Source organism: Crinia signifera, chromosome 4 (assembly GCF_055691185.1).
Source record: "Crinia signifera chromosome 4, ASM5569118v1, whole genome shotgun sequence".
Lineage (NCBI taxonomy): Eukaryota > Metazoa > Chordata > Amphibia > Anura > Myobatrachidae > Crinia > Crinia signifera.
In genome coordinates, this window is record NC_139220.1 from 332,870,086 (window position 1) to 332,897,380 (window position 27,295).

At 44.4% G+C, this 27,295-nt stretch overlaps 1 protein-coding gene across 2 annotated transcripts; it reads right to left on the minus strand.

Moving 5' to 3' along the window:
• Positions 1-27,080, minus strand: LOC146076002 (uncharacterized). Of its 2 annotated transcripts, XM_083185760.1 has the most exons (3): positions 27,018-27,080; positions 18,119-18,183; positions 1-2,193 (listed from the first exon to the last, which is right to left on the minus strand). In XM_083185760.1, exon 3 carries the CDS (start codon positions 2,021-2,023, stop codon positions 614-616), a length of 1,410 nt encoding a protein of 469 aa, XP_083041886.1. In that variant the 5' UTR covers positions 2,024-2,193; positions 18,119-18,183; positions 27,018-27,080; the 3' UTR covers positions 1-613. The 2 variants fall into 2 exon arrangements, with proteins under 2 accessions (XP_083041886.1, XP_083041887.1); XM_083185761.1 differs by lacking the exon at positions 27,018-27,080 and having other exon boundaries at positions 18,119-18,754.
• Positions 27,081-27,295: the final 215 nt, after the last annotated feature.

Below are 27,295 nucleotides of genomic sequence, written 5' to 3' on the forward strand. Positions count from 1 at the left end.
CAGAGCCCAGCAGTTTATGTACACAGGGAGAAAGGCAGATCCCAGCAGTGTGCGTACAGGGGGTAGACAGGGCCCAGCAGTGTATGTAAACAGGGAGGGAGACAGAGCCCAGCAATGTACATACACAGGGACGGAGGCAGGGCCCAGCAATGTACATATAAAGGGAGGGAGGCAGAGCCCAGCAGTGTACGTACAGGGAGTTAGGCAGAGGGAGTTAGCAGTGTTGGTAGAGGGAAGGAGGCAGAGCCACGCAGTGTACATACAGTGAGTGAAACAGAGCAGAAGAAAAACATTTGCTGCATTCAGAACATTTATATGGCCTCTCTCCTGTGTGACTCCTCTGATGTCGGACAAGATCTGACTTCTGGGAAAAACATTTGCTGCATTCAGAACATTTATATGGATTCTCTCCTGTGTGACTCCTCTGATGTAGGACAAGATGTGACTTCTGGGAAAAACATTTGCTGCATTCAGAACATTTATATGGCTTCTCTCATGTGTGAAACCTCTGATGAAGGACAAGATCTGACTTCTGGGAAAAACATTTGCTGCATTCAGAACATTTATATGGCTTCTCTCCTGTGTGACTCCTCTGATGTTGGACAAAATGTGACTACTTGGTAAAACATTTGCTGCATTCAGAACATGTATATGGCTTCTCTCCTTTGTGACTCCTCTGATGTTGGACAACATGTGACTTCTTGGAAAAACATTTGCTGCATTCAGAACATGTATATGGCTTCTCTCCTGTGTGACTCCTCTGATGTTGGACAAGATGTGACTTTTGGGGAAAACATTTACTGCATTCAGAACAATTATATGGTTTCTCTCCTGTGTGACTCCTCTGATGTTGGACAAGATGTGACTTTTGGGGAAAACATTTACTGCATTCAGAACAATTATATAGCTTCTCTCCTGTGTGACTCCTCTGATGTTTGACAAGATGTGACTCCTGGGAAAAACATTTGCTGCATTCAGAACATTTATATGGCTTCTCTCCTGTGTGACTCCGCTGATGTAGGACAAGCTGTGACTTATGGGTAAAACATTTGCTGCATTCAGAGCATTTATATGGCTTCTCTCCTGTGTGACTCCTCTGATGTTGGACAAGATGTGACTTCTGGGAAAAACATTTGCTGCATTCAGAACATTTATATGGCTTCTCTCCTGTGTGACTCCTCTGATGTTTGACAAGATGTGACTCCTGGGAAAAACATTTGCTGCATTCAGAACATTTATATGGCTTCTCTCCTGTGTGACTCCGCTGATGTAGGACAAGCTGTGACTTATGGGAAAAACATTTGCTGCATTCAGAGCATTTATATGGCTTCTCTCCTGTGTGACTCCTCTGATGTTGGACAAGATTTGACTTCTGGGAAAAACATTTGCTGCATTCAGAACATTTATATGGCTTCTCTCCTGTGTGAATCCTCTGATGTAGGACAAGCTCTGACTTCTGGGGAAAACATTTGCTGCATTCAGAACATTTATATGGCTTCTCTCCTGTGTGACTCATCTGATGTAGGACAAGCTCTGACTTCTGGGGAAAACATTTGCTGCATTCAGAACATTTATATGGCTTCTCTCCTGTGTGACTCCTCTGATGTCGGACAAGATGTGACTTCTGGGAAAAACATTTGCTGCATTCAGAACATTTATATGGCTTCTCTCCTGTGTGACTCCTCTGATGTCGGACAAGCTGTGACTTCTGGGAAAAACATTTTCTGCATTCAGAACATGTATATGGCTTCTCTCCTGTGTGACTCCTCTGATGTCTGAGAAGCTGTGATTTATATGTAAAGCCTTTGTCACACTCAGAGCACACATGTGGATTCTCTCCTGTGTGACTCCACTGATGTCTGAGAAGCTGTGATTTATATGTAAAGCCTTTGTCACACTCAGAGCACACATGTGGTTTCTCTCCTGTGTGACTCCTCTGATGTACCAGAAGCTGTGATTTATATGTAAAGCTTTTGTCACACTCAGAGCACACATGTGGTTTCTCTCCTGTGAGACTCATCATGTATGAGGTGAGAACAAATTAGTTGCTGAAGGTTTCTTCTATCCAGAAAATAAAATTGTGTTTGTTCCTCCTCCTGAGGTGTAAGGAGATATGATATATTTAGTTGGCTTGATCGGAGAACAATTTCCCTTTCCACGTCTTCTTAATTTGAATCCTGCTCCTTATATGTCCTGTAAGAAAGTTAATATGTAAAAGTATAATGTTACAAGGATAACTACTTATATTGTATAAGCTGTAAACTAGGCAGGTGGGCGAGGGTACGGTAATAAACCTTAAACCAATAAATGAGTGTAGAATAGAGGGCAAAGACAGCCACATTGTGGTGGAAGCAAGGGGAAGGGAGGAAAAAGGGAACAAGGTATAAGACAACTACTCACTCCAAACATTAACAAAACAAAGGATACCACGGGCACCGTACACTTTATTGGTACATTCTGTCTAGAATGGCAGGAAATTCAAACCATTCTCAACAAACATCAATATTTTGAAGACTTGTTACAGTGTTAGAGGAACGTATCCAAATCAGTTGGAGGAGATGTAGTAATCTAAGAGATGTCCTGGTTCATAGCCACCTTGAAAGAGTCCATGTCCCTAAAATCCACAAAAAAGGATCCTATAAATGCGGAACCTGCAAGGCCTGTGCTATTACGGTACCCACAACTTCCTATTGTGACAAATTCTATAAAACGTGGAAAATCCAAGATTACATCACATGCAACACGGTTGGTGTTTATAATCTAAAATGCCCATGTAATTTACATTACATTGGCAAAATGAAAAGACCCTTACATAGAAGGCTGATGGAACACATATCCAGCATCAAGAATGCAAAAAGAGATCACCTGCATGAAGCCACTTACACCGGTTGCTAAACATTTCTTTAAGTTTCATCAAGAAAACCCCAATGGACTTCAAGTTTTTGGATACAAAAAATCTAAATGGGCATCAGAAGGGGCAACCTGGATAAGGAATCGCTAAAACAAGAGGCCAGACTTATTTTTCTGATGAATACCCGGACCACAGGTGGCCTAAATGAGGAAAATTGTTACACAGCTTTCCTATAATTACACAAACTATGGGGCAACCTATATAACCATCATTTGGTTAGTATTTCCTAATGTAATCGTCCAATTTCCAGTGTAATCATTTGTCATTGGAAATTTTCTCATGTTTAATAAATATGCATACTCTAATGAGGAAGATATGTATATCTATAAAATTGATATCAAATATTGGCTTCAAAATTCCACCAATCCCCCAACCAATTCACTGAATGACCCTAATGATTTTCAAATATGGTACACATCACCATATAATTATTGGTAATTATCACACACTCTTGTTATGATATAAATATCTCATTTATGTTAAGGTTTCATTTGATTCACACATTGTTTGCATGGTTCTCTCACCATGTCATATATTTTATATTATTCCAATATCACCTAATAGATTAAATAAATGCACTAATTCTCTTTATTATAGATAAATGCACTAACTCTTCTCTTTATTAATACATAAATACACTTTCTTGTCAACTATTTCAACACAATTGATTATTAATTGATCATCAATTTTACACACTTATTCACATTATTTTCCAATTTGTTAATAGTTTATCACATTACGGATTCATATTACCCTGTAGACCACCTCATTACTGAGCACTATATCAAACGTCATCTTTTTTTAATACATCTATCTCTTTTTTATTTAATCATGAGGCACGGTGTCCATTTTTATTATCAATGCAATTATATCTATCTCACACAGAGACTGTTCTACACAGCTAACAAATCTGCAACATCTCCATCTATACAATATATACACTCATCATGAGATTACCTTTATTATTTATTTATTATAGTTGATTAAAACTAAGGTCCTACTCCAAATTCTGTAGCAATTTATAGAGGTGAGAAAATATATTTTAATAACTGAACATACGACTCAATTTCTGAGCGAGAGAATACGACACCAAGGGTGACATTAAATAGGAGGTGATTTTTTTCACACTTTCAAAATCGCCCATGAGGTGCGTATTCTGGAAAAAAAGTGCGATAAAGTTCGTTAATGGGCGATTTTTAGGCATGAAAATGTGCGATTTTTAGGCATGAAAATGTGCAAATTTGAGGTAATGTGCGAATTTATGTTTATAAAAAACAAAACGTCGTGAGGTCCCCCCTCTTGAGGATATCCAGCCCCCGGGCTCATTGAGCCGGACCTGGTTCCAAAAATACGGGGGACAAAAAGCATAAGGGTCCCCTTTATTTCTGAAACCAGCCACGGATTCTTGGACCGGTCCTGGTTCCAAAAATCTGGGGGACAAAAAATCTGGGGGTCCCCCGTATTTTGAAACCAGCACCGGGCTCCAACAGCCCGCGGTGTCATGCCACAGCCAGAGGACACTTTTTATATAAGGTCCCCCGGCTGAAACATGAGCACCGTGGCTGGTCAGCCTTGGACGAGGTACCTGGAGGAGTGGGGATCCCCTAACAAAGCCCCCACAAGCTTCACCCATCCAGGGCTGAAGCCTGGCACTGTCACCGGCGTTCATGGCCAGTGGACGCCGGCCTGATAGGGTTACAACTCACATACATAAAATTGCTTTATGCAAGAGAACTAAAAGTGCCAGCAGATCTCCCCCGCATGCTGGGACTTGGAGAACCACAAATTTCAGCATGCGGGGCATTAATGGGCCCACTGGGACTTGTAATCCACCTGTAAAAAGAATGTTAAAATAAAACACGCACAAACAGAAAAGTATAACTTTATTTCACACACAAACACAAACCTTACTTTTACACCAATATACTTACCAATCCAGGATCCAGCACTGGTCTCCCTTCTGCATAGCCAGCTCACCCCGCACTGACAGCCTGCTTTCTCCGGCACAGCTAACAGTCTCTGTAGTGCTGTCCCAGTGCTATAGAGGCTGATAGCGTCATTGGCCAATGCGTCTCCATGGTGTGTGCATACCTTGAAAAAGCCTCTTCTGGTGAAACAATCGTCCGGTGAAACGATCGTCAATGAAGCCCAGACGTCTGTCACACGGTGTCCTCCACAGCAGGGTTTCGGTGAAAGCCTCAGGCTCCATCCGTGGCCGGACGGCCAGGTACACTCGTACTTCTCCTCCCCACTCTCCCCAGCCGCTCTTTTTCTCTGTGTAGGATGGGCACCAAACCCGATCCCACCTGCATACCCCACACTCCCTGTCCTCCTTCCACAACCGGGCTGCTGGCCGTGTGCCGCTCATACTCCACCACTGCAGCACTTGTCAGCAGGAAGCTAAACCCCTCAGCGAAGGACAAGATTTGGGATAAAATCACAGATGAAGTGAATAAGGAGGCACCACAGTACAGGGATATGAAGTGTGTGTGGAAAAGGCAAGTGTGTGTTTTTAACTCATATGTATTTGTTTGTGTCACAACAAAAAAACTATACATCTTTTAGGACAAAGGTGTGTTTGTTGATATGTCATTAGTTCATTTAGACATGTGAGCAAATTTATGTAAGGGAGTGCTGTCTAGGTGGTGTGATTCTGACACCTTGCACCATGTACAAGATGTGTATATGTCATGGTTCAGCCATAATTATGTGTGCAAAAAAGAGTGCGAATAAATATGTTTGCATTTTGAACATGACCCACAAAGGATTTTGGGAAATGGAGAAAGTAAAATGTTATGTGGGGTAACTCACCTTACTGTAACATGTCCAAAACTGTGGCCGTTAAACATGTGGATTATGTTTCCCTTCAATTAGTTGCAATATTTTTTTTTTTTTTTTTTTTTTTTTTTTTGACAAGAAGCTTTCTCGGTTTATTAAGAAACACTTTAGGGGGAATGTAATAGTCAGAGCGTTAATAACTAAATTAATCATAAGTTTCCCCTCTCCCCTTCTGTAATAGGTTCATGCAATTATGCAGAGAAAATGTCACATATGATGTTGCTATGGGCAACCATCCAGATACTAACGTCTTCTATATATATATTTTTTTATCACCCAACACTACCCTACAGACGGAGCCCCTCATTCAATCCCGGCGCCACCCAGAACGTCCCCTCTGGTGAGCGCCAGCATAGAGGGACTCCAGTAAACTGGAGGGCAGGGTTAGGGGGGGGTCGGCGATGGGGATCGACGTGTCGGCGGGGGATGGTGGCAGGGAGCTTTGTTGCCACGGGGCGCACGAGTGTCTGTGTGTGCACGCCCCCTGGTGGGAGCTGGCTGCTGGCGATAGTTTCGCCAGCCCCTACGATGATGGAGCTGGCTCCATCTGTGCCATGCAATTGTACAATGTACAAAATTGAATTTAATCTCGCTCTCAGACGTGCTGTGCTACTGAAGTCACAGCCTTGCCCGGCATGCAAACTGCAACACGGAGGATGGTAACTGGAACCCGCAGGCCGTAAAAAGAACGAACTCCGCTGTCAGCAATGACAACCGATATGCCCAGGTGACAAAATCCAAATGTAACATTATGGGAAATTATAACTTTTCCAGCTGACTAATTATATTTGATATCCAGAGCATTTCCCGTCCCGCTCTCCTATTTTTTTTTTTTAAATTCAGTATTCTTTTATTGCTTTTTTTTTATATATATACAAAAAGAAAAGACACCTCAACCAAACCACATATAACAATAAGATCATCTCTATACAACTATACATCCGCATATTCAGTTAGTACTTGATCGGTGTTCTATTTTTTACCCAGGTTATTTCTTATAGTTATACCATTCATTATTCTTATATACCTTCTTCTATCCATCCCATACATCCTACACAACATTTACCCCCCCCCCCCCCCCAGTTGCATATATTCCTCAGGGTTTCCCTCCTCACTCCTTCACTCTATACCTTCTAATTGTGTACTTTGTGTTTTATTTATTGTAATATTGTGATTGTGTCCACTGTGTCCATATCTTTTCAAACTTCCCAATATTTTTCCTTTTCCTAATATACATATGTCTTTCGTGTTCTACTGTGTCATTGACTAATTTTACCCACTGTCCCAATTCAGGTTTTTCCAGCGCCAGCCACTTTCTAGCAATTACAACCTTAGCCATAGCTGTTAATTTTTCACATAATTGGCTGTTTAATTCCCCATTTCTTACTTCTTCTATAATACCTAATAGACATGTCTTAGCATTGTAGTGCCTTTCCGACATCCCTAAATTACCCATTATGTGGATTATCTGATCCCAGAATTCTTTAACCATCCTGCATTGCCATATCATATGGAAGAATGTTCCCTGGGCCCTCCTACACTTAGGACATACATCCTCTTTGTTTGGATCGAATCTTTTAATTTTCATTGGCGTGATATATACCCTATGCAGGATGTATAGCTGAATCTGTTGGAACTTTATAGATTCTGTGGCCCTAGTTGGTGATGCTAGTGCTCGGTTCCATTGTTGATCACTGATGTCTCCCACATCTCTTTCCCACTCTTGTTTGATTTTATCTATTTGGGGATTATCAAGCATACTTACTAAACTCTTATATATTTCAGCCACCTTCACCTTTTTTTCTTTGTCTAACATTATCTTAATTGGGGAATCTTCTATATTTACATTGCTTCCTCCATATAGCTGATTAAGGTTGCCCCGCAATTGTAGATATCGGAAAAAATAACCCCTTGGTAGCCTATATTCTAGATCTAGTTGGCTATAGGTCTTCAATACCCCCTCCTGATACATTTGGCCAATATTTTCTATCCCTGTTCTTTTCCAAGCTATCCTAGTTTCTTCTTCGCTTATTGCATTCTTTCCTCCCTTTTTTCTTTTGATCCATACTGGAGTCTCTGGATCTATGTTTTTATATCCCATTATTTTGTTTGCGCACTCCCATACTGTTTTGGCCTGTTTAATCAGTGGGTTCTTTGTTTTTTTTTTATTCCCTATTATGATAGCTTGTCTTGGGGTCATGTTCCCACATTCTTGTATAACTAATTCGCTTATACGGGAGCTTTCTTGATCCCTCAGCCATACTTGATTATGAAATAGTTGAGCTGCCACGTAATATAATCGGAAATGTGGTAACCCCAGACCCCCCAATTTTTTTGATCTTATTAAGGTATCCCTTTTTAGTCTTACACGCTTCGCCCCCCATACAAATGTGGTTGTGATACTATCTAATTTTTTAAATAAACTCATGGGTAAGTATACCGGTGTGTTCTGGAAAATGTATAAGAATTTTGGTAATATTACCATTTTTATTAGGTTTACCCTCCCTGTTACTGTCATGGGTACTCTGCTCCATGTTTGGACCTTGCTCTGATATATCTTAATGAGTGGTTCAATATTCATTTTGATAAATTCCTTTCCCTCATTGGCAACACGAATGCCCAAATATTTGGTGTCGTCCACCCAACTCAGTAAGCCCCCATTATTTTCCTGTGCCTCTATTTTCCCTCTCAAGGGCATCATACTAGACTTCCCCCAGTTTATTCTTAGGCCAGAATACTTCCCAAATGTTTCTACTATTCTTAGTACGACAGGCAGTTCCACCGATTGATTTCTCAGGTAGATCAGCATGTCGTCTGCATACATTGATATTATTTCTCTATCTCCCCGCCCCTGCTCAAACCCCGCTATCTCATGCGAAGTTCTCAATATGCAAGCCAATGGCTCTATTGCCAGGTTGAAGAGGGCCGGGGACATAGGACACCCCTGTCTTGTTCCTCTAGTCAACTTAAACGGTTCTGTACTGTACCCATTAATTTGGACCCTGGCCCTAGGATCTCTGTATAGCAGTTTGATCCAGCTTATAAATTTTGGCCCAAACCCATATACTTCCATCACCGCCCATAGGTATATCCACTCAATACAGTCATATGCCTTTGCCGCGTCTAGTGATATGATAACCTTTTCTTTTTCCTGTTCTTGTTTTATCTGAATATTTGTATATAAACGTCTAATATTCACCCCTGTACTCATACCCTTACGGAACCCGGTCTGATCTAGGTGGATGACATCATTAATGGCTGCCTCCATTCTCTGGGCCAGTACTTTGGCAAGTATTTTTGCATCCATATTTATCAGTGAAATTGGCCGATATGACTCTGGTTTACATAGATCTTTATCTTGTTTAGGGATTACTATTATTAGGGCTTCGTCCATTGACTCAGGTAGTTTTCCATCTATCAGGCTATCATTAATCAAGTCTGTTAACCAGGGAGCTATTTTTTCCCTATGCTTCTTATAAATTTCTGCCGGGATTCCGTCGCATCCTGGTGCTTTATTACCTGCTAGTTGATTTATGGCCTCTTTAACCTCCTCAACTGTAATAGGGCTCTCCATTAATACACATTGTTCTCTATTTATTTTTGGCATCTGTATCCCTGCCAGATACTGTTTAACTTCCTCCACCCCATATTCCAGTTTAGATGTGTATAATCTTTTATAGTACTCTACAAATACCTGTGTGATTTCTGGTGTTGTGTCTACACATATCCCCGACTCTGATTCTATTTGTACAATATGGTTTTTGGGTGCTGAATTCTTAATTAACTGGGCCAAATAACTCCCAGGTCTATCCTCATTGATGTATTTAAAATGGGCTAGGAATCCTTCTTGTTTCACGGCTTCTAATTTCAGCTCATTTATCCATGTTCTATTTACTTGCATCCACTCTTCCTTATTTCTTTCTGTTTTATTTTCCATATATTGGTTCTCTAGAATTTTATTATTTTTTTCCAACTCCTGTTTTTTCTCTTGCGAGCTTCTTTTTATTTGCGCTATCCTCTTAATTAATGACCCTCTAATGACAGCCTTCCCTGTATCCCATACCACCGCCTGTGATGCAGATCCTGAGTTTTTACTGAAGTATTCCTCCCATTCCTGCTCCAATTCAAGCCCTGCTCCCATTTGTTCTACCCATACAGGATGGCATTTCCACATACTAAATCCTTTTTCCTCCTGTTGTCTTATTTGTGCAACTATTGGGGAGTGGTCAGATATTCCATGAGACAGATATTCTATCTTTTCTATTCTGGGGAGCATTTTATCATCCACCATAACCATATCAATACGAGATAGAGCTTCCAGCGATCTTGAGAAGCATGAATATTCCAATTTTTGGGGGTATCTCAGTCTCCATACATCCCTCCACCCGATATCCCCCATAAACCTGTCTAACCCTTTATTCCCTGTTTTTCCCACCCCCATATTCCGGTTCCACCTATCCATACTGGGGTCCATCACATTATTGAAGTCTCCTAAGCATATTATTTCTGCCCCATTTGATTTAGATGCAAAAATCACTGCCCTCTCTAATACCTCGTATTGAAATGGCGGGCAGATGTACACAGCCAAGATGCACACATTTATCCTGTGTATCTGGCATTCTAAAAACACATACCTCCCGTATTTATCTATTTCTTTCCTTTTGCATTGAAATGGCACATTTTTATGAATTAGAACTGAAACCCCTCTTGAATTGTTCGTGAATGTGGAGTGATATGCTGAACCCACCCATCCCTTTTTCAACACTCCTAATTTCTCCTCTATTAAATGTGTTTCATTTAAACATATTATTTGTGCTCCCTGTTTTTTAATTACATTCATTACCGTGGTTCTTTTAATCCTGTCGTTAAGTCCACGGACATTCCAACATAATAACTTTGTCATTTTATGTGTTTACTCGTGTTTCTATGTGCGTACATATCTACAATTTTTTACACATCCTGTGGTGTCACAACTCGTGTAATTTTTCTCTCTCTTTTTTTTTCCAATCCATAATAAAGTGATATATTGCAACTTTCCCTTTCGCCCCCTCCCCCCTCCCTGTATACCTTCCCCATTAAAGGATACTTTAATACCAAAAAAAAAAAAAAACCCTCTCCTTTCTCACACCCCCCTACCATACATCCACACTCACACTGTATGACTATTTCCTACTACTTCTTCCCCGGGCGAGATTTGGAATCTCTTCCTTATGATCACCTATTCAGTGGGCTCCCTGACATATACTTATGCACATTATCTTCTGCACATGCACTCTATATGTATGTTTTCCCCATTCCCACCCCCACCCCACATCCCCCCCCCCCCGGCCACCATTTAGTTGCAATATTTGATAGTTTGATACTGTGTTATGGAGTCCACAATCAGGAAGCAGCAAAATTATATTGATTCCGATCATACCACCCACAATGCTAACTTTTCACTACTAACGCAGTGTGGTAGCTGAGACCATTACATGCAGTTGATTTACAATTATTTATCCATTTTTTTAAGGTAGCAGGACTTTAAATGTGCCCTGAAGAGGAAGCTGAGTGGACGGTGCACAGTCAGACCACCGGGGGGGTGGGCCCTATCCTTCCCATCTTGAGCTGACCTCCCTGGATCTGCTGTCTCAGAACACACTTGTGTAGTTTCACGGCGTCAGCAATCCATACGCCAGAATGACATTCTGCAGAGATTGCCTGGGCCAGGGCACTTTTTTGCGGCCCTTGCAGCCAATAATCTAGATGCCCCACCCCGTGCTGCCAGAAGGGACCCACCACCACCCCCATACTCAGTATCTGAGCCCCCCAAACCCCACGGGAAACGAGGGTGCCACCTATTGACTATTATTTGTCTGTTTTTGTACCAAATCGTGTCCTTTGTTGTGGAGGGCCGCTTCCTGTGGGCAAACTCGTTCTATTCCCGTGCACAGGGTACCAAAATTCCAAGTTCTCCCTCTGTAAATGCAAGGTCTTGGTTTGATGTCCTGTAACCAGGCTAGCATAATTATTTGATGATGCAGATCCTATGCTGGGGTGGACTTTCATTTCAGCATGCAGCTGTTGTGCCCCAGATGTTTCAGTTCATTTTGTCCTGTCTGTTTTTATTTTTATTTTGTATATTCATTTCTCAAACATTATTTATTTTGTGCGCTGTGAAGCCTAACAGCAAAACCAATTAAAGGAAGTTAAGTAACCAAGTTTGATGTGAAATGTTTTCTATGCAGTCTTGCACATAAATGTATTAATTGTGTCCGTGTGTCACACCCATATTGTGTAGGGTATTGAGGTGGATGAAGTCATGGGGTTATGTGACATTTTTCGGAGAGGAATAAACATGTGTGCACAGTTCCCAAACAGCAGTGATGGATGGTGACAGTGAGTGGCAGAGGGCCAGATGTCTGTTTCCTCCAAAAGTGTAAAAATGGAGAGTGGTAAACAGCCATCAAAACAGCTCCCAAATTCCATGTTACAGAGTGGTGGGCAGATGTAGGAAGCCTTAACCAGAGATACAGTGGATGTTGGTGAGTGTGGCTTGCAGTTACTCAATTGGTTAATGAAAGTAAATTGAGTGCTGCATTGCTTAGTATTGCATGCTGGTGTCAGTATTTTAGGTATGGGGCACGGTAATTTGTTTCCGTATTTATAAGGGAAGAATCTTCAGAAGATCTCCCACAGATTAAATGCTCGGCTCTTAAATGCTCCCAAACTGTATGTTTGAGTGAGGAAATAGTCAAAAATAGATTACAGAACCTAAATAGTAACAAATCTCCTGGTCCGGATGAAATACACCCTAGGATACTAAAATAATTGAGGAACCAATAAACTCGGGGGATGGTACCAAGGGACTGGCGCATAGCTAACGTAGTACAAATATGGAAAAAAGGTAGCAAATCTAACCCTGAAAATTATAGACCAGTCAGCCTTACATCCATTGTGGGGAAATATTAGAAGAAATGATAAGAGATTCAAAATTTCTTAGAACAGGAGAAAGTGATAAGTAAGACTCAGCATGGGTTCCTGAAAAATAGATAATTTCAGACTAATTTAATTAGCTTCTATGAGAAACTCAGTAGGGGGCTGGACTTAGGGAAATCTGTTGATGCAATACTGCTTGATTTTGCTAAAGCTTTTGACACGGTGCCTCATAAAAGGTTAATAATGAAACTAGGTAATTTAGGGTTAGGAGATAAAATTTGTAATTGGATTAAAAACTGGTTACACAATTGGGGACAGAGAATGGTGGTAAATGGCATACATTGCAGCTGGGGTAAGGTTCAAATTGGAGTCTCGCAAGGTTCAATATTGGGACCCACCTTGTTTAGTAAATTCATTAATGTTATTGGAAGCGACAGTGAGTAAAATTGCAATATTTGACACGAAATTGATTAAGGAAATAAACTCAGGAGAGGATGTGGAAACACTACAAAGTGACTTAAATAAACTGGAAAGGTGTGTGGAAAGGTGGAAAATGCAGTTTAATGTTGAAAAATGTAAAGCAATTCATTATGGGAACAAAAATGAACAATCTACTTATAGGCTAAATGGAGTTATTGTAGGGAATTCTGCTGAAGAGAAGGACTTGGGGGTCATCATAGATTAAAAATTGGGTAATAGTGCACCAGGGCCGGCGCTACCTGCTCAGCAGAGGATGCAAAGCAGAGAGGTGCCGGGCAGGGGAGGCGCCCTTGCTGCTGTACATCCTCTTCTGTCCACCGTGGCTGCCGGCTGCTTCTGCGTCTGTCACATTTCATGACAGACAGCAGCACCGGAGGCACAGAGCTCCCCCCCAGCTCCTTATAACCTGGTCATAGGCAGGGACCAAAAGGGGGCGGAGCTACATGGACCAGAAGGGGCAGAGCTGCAAGGGAGCAAGACTGACTGAAGACACAAGGAAACAGGGGAGGATGAGCTGCCACCATTGTAAAGTGTGAGTGTATTAATGTCGGCAACTGATGTGGGCACGTGTATAGTCAGCGCTACTTATGTCGGCAACTGGTGTGGGCATATGGTTACTCAGTGCTGCTACAGTCAGCAACTGGTGTGTGCATGTGTATAGGCAGTGCTACTAATGTCGGCAACTGGTGTGGGCACGTGTGTAGGCAGCCCTACTAATGTTGGCAACTGGTGTGGGCACGTGTATAGGCAGCACTACTAATGTCGGCAACTGGTGTGGGCACATGTGTAGGCAGCCCTACTAATGTCGGCAACTGGTGTGGGCACGTGTATAGGCAGCGCTACTACTGTCAGCAACTGATGTGGGCACGTGTATAGGCAGCGCTACTTGTGTCGGCAAATGATGTGGGTATCTGCTTATACGTAGTGCCCACACCAGTTGCCGACAGAAGTAGCACTGTGTTACTTCTGTCGGGAACTGGTGTGGGCACTACGTATAAGCAGAACAACTACTTTTGCCAACTGGTGTGGGTGTTATGTATAAGTAGAGGTACTACTTTTGGCAACTGGTGTTGGCATGTGTATAGGCAGCGCTATTACTGTCAGCAACTGGCGTAGGCATATGGTTACACAGTGCTACTAATGTCGGCAACTTGTGTGGGCACTACGTATAAGCAGAGCAACTACTTTTCACAACTGGTGTGGGTGTTAAGAATAAGCAATGTTACAAATGTAGGCATATGCAGGAGTACTCGGGGCATTATGTGTAGCATAATGTGTGTCAATGCCATTTGGGCATTATAGTGCATGACATATTGTGTAAGGGGAATTATGGTGTGTGGCATAATTTGTAATGGACATTATGGAGAGCTGCATATTGTGTAAGAGGCATCATGATGTGTGGCATAATGAATAATGTGCATTACTGTGTGTGGTTACTGTAATGTGTTATGGGCTTTGAGGTGTGAAGCATAATGTGTTATGGGATTATGGTGTAATTGGTACTTTTATGTGACCACGCCAATTCTCCAAGAAGCCACGCTTCTACAATTTTGCGCACTGTCCCTGTTTTTTAACACATGGCACCAAAATGGCTGGTTACGGCACTGGTGCTGTGTTAGGTGAATAAGATTGTGCTACTGTGTGGTTTAATTTGGAGTGGGAGCACTATTATGTGGCCACACCCCTCCCTTTGTAAAGTTTGGGTGGGCGAAAATGTATAGTTTGCAGGAGGGCGCCGAACCCTCTAGCACCGGGCTTGTAGTGCACACTGCTCAAGTGCAGCAGCAAAAGCAAACCGGACGCATGCATTAAAAGGGGTATGGATTCAAGGGATGCCAATGTGATAGTGCCTCTTTACAGGGCATTGGTGAGACCAGGAGAGAGGTGGTGGAGCACTTGAATATGCTGCAATTGCAGTGTAAAAAATATATTGATCAATTGGGTATCACATATAAAATAGTTTATTTTAATCTAACATATAATAAGCATATAGTAATTGCATATTTAGGACATGTTAAAAAAATTCTAAAAATATATATATAATAAAGATAAAACATTCACTCAATTATACGATACTGTGGGAAGGACAATGGAATTTATACTTAGTGTGAGTCCCGCTTGTTCCTAGTAATGCTCCCCTCCAGTTGTTAAACATGATCTCCCAGTTGATAGTATGAACTGGTATGGTGGGTGCCCATAGACCTGACTGGATGCCTTGTACCTTGCTTCTGCTCATGTGAGATACAGATGGTCCTGACTCACAATCGGGATAGGCTCCAAGAATAAGCAGGTGGTGGTGTCCCAGAATGAAGTTTCCAGTTGAAATGGTATACAACAAGAGGTTGGGATCCAAGATGGAGGTTGGTGGAGGGGAGCTGGTCCAAGTGGGGTAGCAAATAAAAGAATCCAATGTCCAACAGGAGAGTGTGGCTGACGCATTTCGTCGTCCTTAGACAACTTTTTCAAAGGAGTACCACTCTGGATCTGGTCAGGGTTTATATACCATTAAACAGGAAGTGCATCATTTGACAATAACTCAATTACACAATTGATAATTCTTAATAGATACCATTATTTATCTTACACAACATTTATAAGTGTCACAGCCCGTTCCTGACGCTTACCAGTCTGGGTGGTACAGCGGGATCTGGTCCAGGTGCATGGTCTCTGGCGCTTGAGCAGGGCACCAGGGGAGTCTGGGCAGTCACCATGGTGCGTGGGTGACAGTGCCCGCTCTGACTGGTCGCCTTGTACTGGCATGGAGTGCTATGGTCTGGATTCCGGCTCTGTCTCCTCGCCCTGCATGGCGGAATTGGCGGAGCGGAACTTGCAGTGCTTCCAGCCGTCTGTGGGGACTTTTCAGACTCAGGGCATACTACCTCAGCCGCAGCCTCTGCGCAAAGGCGTCATCTTGTTGGAGTCCACCAATAACAATCCGGGCTGAAGTCAGTAGCCTATCAGAGACTCTCAAGGGGGATAAAGGACTTTTGTTTGATACAAGCTGGCCCCAGTGCTTTGCTTGTCACTCCTTAGGAAACACCAGCATCCTGAGATCTCCTGACTACCTGTGCACTTTCAGCGTCTTGCTCCAAGTGCAATCAGTCCGGATCACCTGTGCACTTCCAGCATCTGGCTCCAAGTGCAATCAGCCTCTGATCATTCGTGCACTTCCAGCATTCTGCCTCAAGGTGCAATCAAGCCTGCTTACCTGTGTAACTTCAGTCTGGGTGCAATCTGCAAGCAACCTACTGTGCACCTTCCGTTTGGGTACAATCTCCTGCTATCACCTGTGTACCTTCTGCCTGGGTGCAATCTGCAAGCAACCTACTGTGCACCTTCCGTTTGGGTACAATCTCCTGCTATCACCTGTGTACCTCCAGTCTGGGTGCAACCTGCAAGCAACCTCCTGTGCACCTTCCGCTCCTTTGGCATCACACGGTCTTCTCTACCCCTATTTATGCTGTATTTTATCACCACACCCTGTACGTTACCTTGTAATTTGTTTTTTTTTTTGCTATGTACGGCGCTGCGGACACTTTGTGGCGCCTTATAAATAAAAAAACTACTACTAATAAGCAATCATTGGTGCCCAGTGGTGCCTGTAATATATACATTGCTGGCCTGTGCCAGCAATGTATATATTACTGGCTTATAACATTGGTGGCCAGGGCTCCATGCTCTGAGCTGTACAGGGGGTGGGGTGAGCAGGCTGTGTGGCGGGCGGAGGAAGCAGCCTCCGTGTGGAGCCAGCCTGCCTGACAGAGCGGGGCGGACGAGGCGGGGGAGACAGGGTGAGCAGGCTGTGTGGCCAGGCGGAGGGAACACCTTTAGGGGTCACCCCCCTCCCCCTCCTGTCGCCTCCCACCCCCTCCGCTCAGGCGAACGTACCCGGCGCGCTCCTGCCGCCAGCCACCATTCACTGTGACGTAGGTGGCAGGCTCGGGGATGGTCGGCGCGGCTTGGGGGGACTAGGGAGAGTTCAGGCACCCGAGTCCTCCCGAGCCACCGTGAAACATCCCCGAGCCTGCCGCCTATGTGATGACTGACAGGCGGCAGGGGGAAGCGGTGGCAACAGGAGAGCTCTGGCATACTAACGCCGGAGTGGAGGTGAGGGGGGGGGGAGCAGCGGCTTCCTAGATTCTGTGGTGGGTTTTTCTGGGGAAGGACGACAAATCTTCCCTAGTAGGTTTGCCCTGCCCCAGCAAAACCCACCACTCAAGGGGTTAACAGAGAGCCCGGCAGGAACATATTTACAGTCAGTGTGCCCCGTCCTTGTGTAGCAGGGCAGAGGAGACTCATTAACTTTACACATGGACAAAGTGTTTCCATATCTTGTTATCTAATGTAAAGATAGTGCAGCGCTCACTAAAGCAGAGGAGGGCAGAGACCTCCGTAATTCTATACACAGAGACTGAGCCAGCGGAACTATGTAAAACCCGGACCAGACTCCAGACTGCCGGACCTGACATCAAAATCTGCAGTCCGGAGCTTGTATCGTCCGGTCCGGGGGTGTCTTGTCCGGGGGGTCCCTGTGACAGCTATCACCAGGGACATGGGGAAGGGGAGACTACAGCCTTCTCGTGTGGTCCGGAACGTTCTGTTTTTTGCTACGTGCCCGGACCATACCGGGAGGCTTTATTCTCCCCCTCCTCCACTCCCTGGTGACAGGTGTCACAGACAGCCCCCCCCCGGACAGGACACCCCCCCGGCAGTCCGGGGGTCTTGTCCTGGGCTGGTTTTTACCCATACCCTGAGCCAGCAAAGGCAGAGTGGAAATTCAGTGAGCTTGTGGGAGTAAAGGACAAATCAGCAGCAATAATACCATCCTCTGTTTCTACTTATATAGCAAAGTATTATCTCAGTGATTCGCTCAGTGCAGGACACGTTTGCATGTGGAGGAGGCGGAGTATAGATTACAGATATTGCGCTCCAGTTACATTCTTCAGTGAAGTAAAAAAGACTTCTGCTCACCTTAAAAGACTTTCTGCAAAGTTGATATCTGGCAGCATTCAGAGGAGTTGTGTCTATAAAGGATCCTGCAACATATAAATAAAAGCGCTGAACTATTGGAGACTGCAGTACTGCTAGGGACCGAGACTAGAAGTGGTTTCCACATGATTATTATGGCGCAAGAATACGGTTTATAGCAATGATAATATGGTAATAATTTAAAATACCTTATGTAAGTTATATGTATTGTACTATTGTATGTGTTTGATTTCTGAAAGTTATTGATAACCTTATTGGTTTTAGCAGGAGAAAGGTAGGGTTGTTAACCTGTTATCTGTTATATTTAAAGGAACAGTTCCAGAGAAGTATTTGGAAGCCGAGAACAGACTTCAGTTCCTGCTTAATAAAAAAGTGAATTGTGACTGTGGTTCTATTTAATGCATATATTGATTGTTCCGTGAATATTGACAATATCTTTTGTGGAAAAATAAATTGTTATTTTTTCTTGTACACTGTGGACATTTATATTTTACTATATCCTGACTGGATAACGATTCCTGACACCTGCAAGAAGAGAAAGGTACCTGGAAAGAAAGAATACTTACTTTAAACCGTGTATACTTACCTGTTGAATTTAGTGAAGTGTCACATACTGTATATATACTGGTTCCCTTATAGAGGGCAGTAAGTGTGGTTACTGCAAGGCTATATATATATATATATATATATATATATACATACACATATACACACACTGGTTACCTTATAGAGGGCAGTAAGTGTGGTTACTGCAATGCCATATATATATATATATATATATATATATATATATATATATATGTATATACACACACAAACACACATACTGGTTCCCTTATAGAGGGCAGTAAGTGTGGTTACTGCAATGCTATAGATATATATATATAGATAGATATATATCTATCTATATATATACACACACACATACTGGTTACCTTATAGAGGGCAGTCAGTGTGGTTAGTGCAGTGCTATATATATATATATATATATATATATATATATATATATACCCCAACAATAGTGTCTTCAGCGCCCTATAGTGATAGATGTCTTAAATGAATATAAAGTTATATAAAAATATATAAACAATATACACTTGAAGCTTCTTGTTTCTTTGTGGAATAAATTTTCTTTATTTTCACAGAGCTTTAAAACAGAACCCAACGCGTTTCATCTCTCTTGGAGACTTCATCAGGGGTTTTTTCTAAAAATATACAGTATACAATTCTCTTAGACATCACATAATATACATATCATACATTTCCAATTTAAAAATTATAATTAAAAATATAAAAATATAAGTATATAAAGCAGTTCATATATATAAACTAGATGGTTTCCTAGGAGGGGGAGGGGGAACGGAAACAAATTCATATCCAGTATAAAGTTCGGTACGTACCTTAGAGACATTAAATGCCTTTTAAGGCTCTGAAACAATTGATGTTGTTCTACTGATCGAATAAAGAACTGTTTTTAGTCCTCTACAGTGGTGAAAACCTAGTAGGACCATAGAGATAACATTTGTACTCCACTAGCGACAAGTGATTCATTTATACTATTAGTTAGAATATATAGTGTTCACAATATACACATACCTTGTGCTATTGAAATATAGTATAGAAGGCTTTAGATGTTATCACACCTGTGCATGTAGAGCCCAAAAACGTGTCTTATAACCGTCTTAGTGCCTAGTTATTGAAGAAAGGTTTTTCTGATCCGTGTGGAGCAAATAGGGACAGAACAGGGGGGGTTTTAGAGTAGCTGCTCACACCACAAGGGCGCACTTGGGGTCATTCTTTTGATATATATATATATATATATATATATACTGGTTCCCTTATAGAGGGCAGTCAGTGTGGTTACTGTAATGCTATATATATATATATATATATATATATATATATATATATATACTGGTTCCCTTATAGAGGGCAGCAAGTGTGGTTACTGCAATGCTATATATATATATATATATATATATATATATATACTGGTATATACACACACACACATACTGGTTACCTTAGAGAGGGCAGTCAGTGTGGTTAGTGCAATTATATATATATATATATATATATATATATATATATACTGGTTCCCTTATAGAGGGCAGTAAGTGTGGTTACTGCAATGCTATATATATATATATATATATATATATATATATATATATATGTATATACACACACACATATTGGTTACCTTATAGAGGGCAGTCAGTGTGGTTAGTGCAATTCTGGAAGAATAAAATGCCGTTTTGATTTTCTTCACCAAATCCCTGAGTGACGCCTTATGCCTTATTTGCCTAACCACTGTCTACATAGGGAACGACTTCCCAAGGAAGGCACCGGGGAGGGGAAAGCAAGCAGCAACATTGGGGAGTGCCGGAGTTTGGACTGTATATAGCATCACACAGTGGGCGTGCTAAAAAAATACATAGTATTTAGACATCGTAGTGTAAGAGCATGTCGCTTAAACACTGCATTAATGAACACTACGATGTCTAAATACTATGTACTAGGTGATTCATCGCGCCCTACGGGCGCTCTTCACACCGTCGTAAGGGGCTCCGCCCCCTTAATTTGTGAACATTTGTATATGAGAAATATGGTTAGAATTGTATGAAAGATGCCTGTATTGCAACTTGAGTTATAGGTGAAATGTGTTAAATAGAGAGCATATGATGTGCGGTTACAGAGTAAGATGTACATTGATAGTGAGGAGAATACAGTGACATTTGTGGGTGTGGGGGGGGGGGGGGGGCTGTGTGTGCATGTTGTTTAGGTGTGTGTGTGTGCAATAGTATAGTAGGGTGTTTCTGAGTCAGCGGCTCCCCACTGGCGGAGGTCAGGACACAGGAAAACAGGAGGCTGGGAAGTGATAGGGGTGTGTAGGCATAAGGGGGACTAAAGAGGAGGGTGGGAGACACTGTGCAGCTTCTGCCAGTGGGTGAGGGTCCAGCGTGGCAGTACAGGAGTACAGGATGGTGGCCCTGAGTCAGTGTCTCCTCCTACTGGGTGGGAGTTTGGGTGCATGAGAGCAGGAGGCTGGGCTATGAGGCATGATAGGGGCATGTGGGCAAAACAGCGTCAGCGACTCCCCAGTGGTGGAAGTTACGGTTCAGGAGAGCAGGAAGCTGGGTAGTGATAGGGGTGTGTGAGTATACAGGGGACTAAAGAGGGGCTTAGGGGTGACGTGAATTGCGGGAGGGGGGCGTGGGGTGCCGTGAATCAAGGAAGGGGGGCGCAGGTGTCGGCGAATCGCGGGAAAGGGCGGGGGTCCGCAAAGCATGGGAGGGGGCGTGAATTGCACGAGGGGGGTTGCGAATCGCGGGAGGGGGTGCGTGGGGGTACGTGAATTGCGGGGGGGGGGGCACGGGGCGCAATGAATCACCTAGTTGGTTATATATTCTTGTAGAAGGATGGTAGGATATTGCTGTCATTCAGAATGCATTTATATAAACAGTAATAGTAGCAGTAAAAGGTCTGACTTAAAACACCTACAGTAAAACAGAACAGGTGTTATATATTATACAAAGAATTGGTTGATGATGTGTAGGTTGACGTGCACATAGTTCATAGTTGTCACTGGAAAAAAAATTGCTACAAGAAAAAATCAACACAGAAAGTTCAACACATGTAAATGTTGACATAAGTGTGGCACTTCATCGGTGTCCATGTCGACACATGAGAATAAATATGAAAACATTCAAAAAAAGAAAAATAAAGGACGCGTTTACCTGTGAAGGTATCCGCGTTTACCTGTGAAGGGACGCGTTTACCTGTGAAGGTATCCGCGTCCCCTCGCGGGGCTCGCTGCGCTCGCCACGCTTCGGGCTCGGTGGCTCGCTGCGCTCGCCACACTATTCTATTCTCAACTCCACGCCGACGTGGATAGTAGGGCATGAAAAGGTCGGAGGACGCGTACCGCCGCCCCTCGCGGGCTCGCTGCGCTCGCCACGCTTCGGGTTGGCGTGGATCGTGGGGTGGCGTCAAAAAATTGGGGTGACATTTAAGGGTTAATTGGGTCTATTTGGGCTCTGTAGCCCATTTAACATTGATTCCTATGGGAAAATCGCGGGCATTGAGGCATTTTACATTAAAATCGCGATCAATTAGGCTTTTTAACATTGTTCCCTATGGGAAAATCGCGGTCATCGCGGGTACACGATTTTGATGTACCCGCGATTTACCCGCGATGCCCGCGATTTTTTACCCCCGACGCCCGCGATTCTGATCGCGGGCGCCGTTCTAGGTAAAGAGTACCTAATAAATCTTCAAAAACTCATGTCAACCTTTTTCATTGTCGACCATAGCCGTACCAGTGTTTTGCATGTGTCATTTAATCCTGAGGTTGCCGTGAATCGCGAGCGGGGGTGGGGGGGGAGGGAGGAGGTGAGGGGTGTCCGTGAATCACGGGAGGAGGGGTCGTGGGTGGATGCCGTGAATAGCGGGAGGGGGGGTTGCGGGGGGGGGGGGTGTGTGGGTGCCGCGAATCGTGGGAGGGGGGGCGCGGGGGGTTGCAGTGAATCGCAGGAGGGTGGGTCGCGGGGGCGGGGGGTTGCCACAATGACAGGAGGGGGGTCAGGGGTGGGGAATCGCGGTAGGGGGGGTCGTGGGGGGCACCGTGAAATGTGGGAGGGGGGGCCTGGGGGGTTGGCGCAAATCGTGGGAGGGGGGGTTGCGGGGTGCCGCGAATCGCAGGAGGGGGGGTGTCATGGAGTGGGGCAGCGAATTGTGGGAGTCACCGGGGGTGCCGCGAATTGCGGGGGGTGTGCTGCAAATCTCGGGAGGGGGACGCGGGGGGTGCCGCGAATCGCCACAAGAAAAAATCAACACAGAAAGGTCAACACATGTAAATGTTGACATAAGTGTGGCACTTCATTGGTGTCCATGTCGACACATGAGAATGAATATAAAAACATTGAAAAAGTGAAAAATAAATCTTGTCAACCTTTTTCATTGTCGACCATAGCCATGTCAGTGTTTTGCATGTGCCATTTAATCGTGGGGATGCCGTGAATGGGGGGGGAGGGAGGGAGGTGCATACCTCCCAACATGACCCTCTCCAGGAGGGACGCATTGCTCTGTTTCTGGACTTTCTTCTTAATTTATAGATTACCATTACCTGTGCTTAAACACCTTTCTTATCAATTACCCTGTTTAAAACAGGTGATGACAATCATAAATTAAGATGGAAGTCCACAAACAGAGCATTCTGTCCCTCCTGGAGAGGGTCATGTTGGGAGGTATGGAGGTGTGGGGCGCTCACCTGGTGTGACAGATGAGTGACAGATGTAGCCAAATATATAAGAGATTTTTTTAGCACGCCCACTGATGCTAGCCAGACGCCCGCCCCTCCACACCGGAACGATGATGTCATGTCGCTGCGCCAAGAGGAGGCGCCGGCGTGGACACTGAGCACAACGGAAGGGGATAAGGGTATGTGCCTTGATAAAGAGGCACAACGCCTCGAAACGTTGGGGAACTTATCCAGTGTCCTGGTCATTATTTACTATTTGAGATGAGTGCCGCCGTGATCCAGCCCTAAATAGCCTGAGCTATATATATATATATATATATATACTGGTTCCCTTATAGAGGGCAGTCAGGGTGGTTACTGTAATGCAGTGGCGTAACTATCAATCTTGCTCCCCCCTGCCAAAATAAATTCTGGCGCCCCCTCCCCCCCCCCTCATTTTTTTAAAATGCCAGCCCAGCAGCCACCGGGGATCAAGAGGAGTAGGCAACGCCGCCTGGTGAGTGGGGATCAGGGGAAGCTGGACACTGACATATGTCACACAATCCCCGGCTAATAGCCAGCCCAGCGGAGGTGACCGTGATCTCTCTCCCCTACCGCGTCCTGTCAGGTCCTTACCCCGCTTTCCACCTGCCATGCTGTTCCTGGCCACAGTGATCAGACAGCCTATCTGCCCGCTGTGGCCAGGAGCGGCGAGGCAGGTGGCAAAACTGTAGATTCTCAGCGCTGTCCTGCACAATCCCCGTCGGCCGACTTGTACATAGCATTGTACCTTCGCCGCCTAGGATCCCGGAATACTCAGCAGCGCTGCACGCAAGCTGGAAGGGCAGCGGGCATGGTGGAAGGGGGAGCGCTCTCTGGCGAGTCTGGCTGTCTATGTGAGGATGCTCAGTGAACCTGTCACTGCGTCCTCACACAGACAGCCAGAGAGCGCTCCCCCTTCCACCATGCCTGCTGCCCTTCCAGGGCTGCTGAGTATTCCGGGTTCCCAGGCAGCGAATGTACAATGCTATGTACAAGTCAACACTCTGAACCTGCGCCCCGGTGGAGCCTGCTCCCCCCCGCCATCGCTGGGGCTGCGGACCCCAAGATACGCCACTGCTGTAATGCTATATATATATATATATATATATATACAAGAGGTGGTGAATACACAGCGCTTCAAAGTTACTCAGTCCAGCAAAAGAAAGCCTGTATCAAGGCTATATAGTCACTAAAGTCCCAATAAATTCGGACTGCAGCTCCCTCTAAAATGGATTCCCTGGATCCTCAGGAATAGGAGACATCTGTAGACAATAGAGAGACAGAGGGGCGCTCCATAGTGCATAAACGATTTATTTTCAAAAAAGCAAAAGGCAGGGAGAACAAGCCAACAAATATCGCTCGTACCAAAATATTCATCAGTTGTGGGCTGGATACCACAGGGTTACAACATATTACCAGGCCAGGCACGTCCAGCATCAGTCCGGGGCACCGACAGGATGTTAACAGCCCACGCTGCTTCTTCCCTCACGGGTTAGGGCAGCGTGCCGATATCCTTCGCGGGAACAGACAGCGGGAGGACTCCTGGACCAAACACACACAGCGAGCGTCACCGTAGCCACGCCCTAACGCGTTTCGTGGAACACTTCGTCAGAGGGCTTGTTCCACGAAACGCGTTAGGGCGTGGCTACGGTGACGCTCGCTGTGTGTGTTTGGTCCAGGAGTCCTCCCGCTGTCTGTTCCCGCGAAGGATATCGGCACGCTGCCCTAACCCGTGAGGGAAGAAGCAGCGTGGGCTGTTAACATCCTGTCGGTGCCCCGGACTGATGCTGGACGTGCCTGGCCTGGTAATATGTTGTAACCTTGTGGTATCCAGCCCACAACTGATGAATATTTTGGTACGAGCGATATTTGTTGGCTTGTTCTCCCTGCCTTTTGCTTTTTTGAAAATAAATCGTTTATGCACTATGGAGCGCCCCTCTGTCTCTCTATTGTCTACAGATATATATATATATATATATATATATATATATATACTGGTTCCCTTATAGAGGGCAGTCAGTGTGGTTACTGCAGTGATATATATATATATATATACTGGTTCCCTTATAGAGGGCAGTCAGTGTGGTTACTGTAATGCTATATATATATATATATATATATATATATATATATATATATATATATATATATATAGGCAGTAGATGGCCGCGGCACTGGGGACTTCAATGAATGAAACAGAAAACAACGCTTGTTCTGTGACGTTTCAGCCTTTAATACAGGCTTTTCTCAAACAGCTTACTCAAACAGAGAAAAGCCTGTATTAAAGGCTGAAACGTCACAGAACAAGCGTTGTTTTCTGTTTCATTCATTGAAGTCCCCAGTGCCGCGGCCATCTACTGCCTGCATCTGGCCCTGTAAGGGTCTCTACCAAGGGCACGGGGCCCTTTGACAAGATTTTGGAGCTGAGTGCCGGCAACCCGGCAACCCGTCCATACTATATAGGGTTACTTGCATTTCCGAAAAGGACATCATTTCCAGATGTGACTCTGAAAAAAAATCTATCAATAAAAAGCACACTGGTTTTATAAAGATTTGTACTGTTTTTTGACTAACAATTGTTAGAATCTATATTCGGTGGTTGATAGCGCTCTCTATATCTCTATTCCTCCCATTTTCTAACACCACCTCCCACTAACAGGGGGGGTCATAGAGTAGCGGCTTGCAATATTCTAAGGGCGCACGTGGGGTCATCCTTTTGTTGATATATATATATATATATATATATATATATATATATACACAGACACACACACACACAGGTTCCCATATAGAGAGCGGTCAGTGTGGTTAGTGCTGTTATCACCAGTACTGCCCGTTGTTAGTAGAACAGACATATATAACACAATACTCGGCATAGTCAGACTAATCACATAAATTGCTAGGTATTACAGACGCCTCAGGACCCGAGTAATCCGGGTCTCCCAGCTGCTGGTACCAATGTGTAAGTCAGGGTTGCCGACTTTTAAAAGCTCCTCTCCTGGAGAAGCCCGGAGAGGAGACTTTCAGCAGGAGCTCGGGGGCGGGGCTTAAACATGACATAATTAAGCCCCGCCCCCATGAAGGAAAGTTACTCAATTTGCCTATCTCCGGGGAGGGGGCGGGGCTAAATGATGCGATTATGACACTTTAGCCCCGCCCCTCCCCAGAGATCTGCAGCCATAAGGTAATTTAAACGCCGTGGTCGGGGGGGGGGGGGGGAGCCGCAATCAGGGGAGGGGAAGCAGGGGTCCCCCAGAATCCGGGAAGGTTGGCCACCTTTCCGGGGGGCCGAGAGGGTGACCCGATTTTCAAGACCCTCCCGGTCATTTCGGGAGGGTAGGCAACCCTGATGTAAGTACAGGAGGAGTCAGTGCTGCTTCTGTCTCCTACTTACATCTCCTACTTCCTCATCAGCTCCTTCTTTCCTCAGTCCCCCGTCCTCCCCCTCCCTGCTGCTGAGGAATGTACAGCAGCACACAGAGCACGGCCAGAGCAGCCCCGGCTTCCGTGTGAGCTAAGTAACTATAAGGAAGCCCAGGGAATGTGGAGGCTGAGTGGCTGCTGATGTACAGGCTGCTGCAGCACACATACACATACCTGCTTCTATCCGTCACCTGAGTCCCTGCAGATAACAGGCAACACACGATACAGCAGCTACAGGAAGCAGTAAGCACTACTCTGCTGCTTGCAGACCCACCCACCTGATCCCTGCACAGCAAATCACAAGCCAGATTTGTTCTGCAGCGTCCAATCCACGGCTGGCCCTGAGAACAAGGCAACAAGCCCAAAAACAAGCTACCCACAACTAGCAGGAAAAATAAGCGGAATTGGCAACCATGCAAAGGTCCCTGCTACCATTGTACCTCCTGCGTGTG

Excerpts from the sequence above, each read along its gene's own strand:
- LOC146076002 (XM_083185760.1), bottom strand. The coding sequence starts at position 2,023 with ATGATGAGTCTCACAGGAGAGAAACCACATGTGTGCTCTGAGTGTGAC.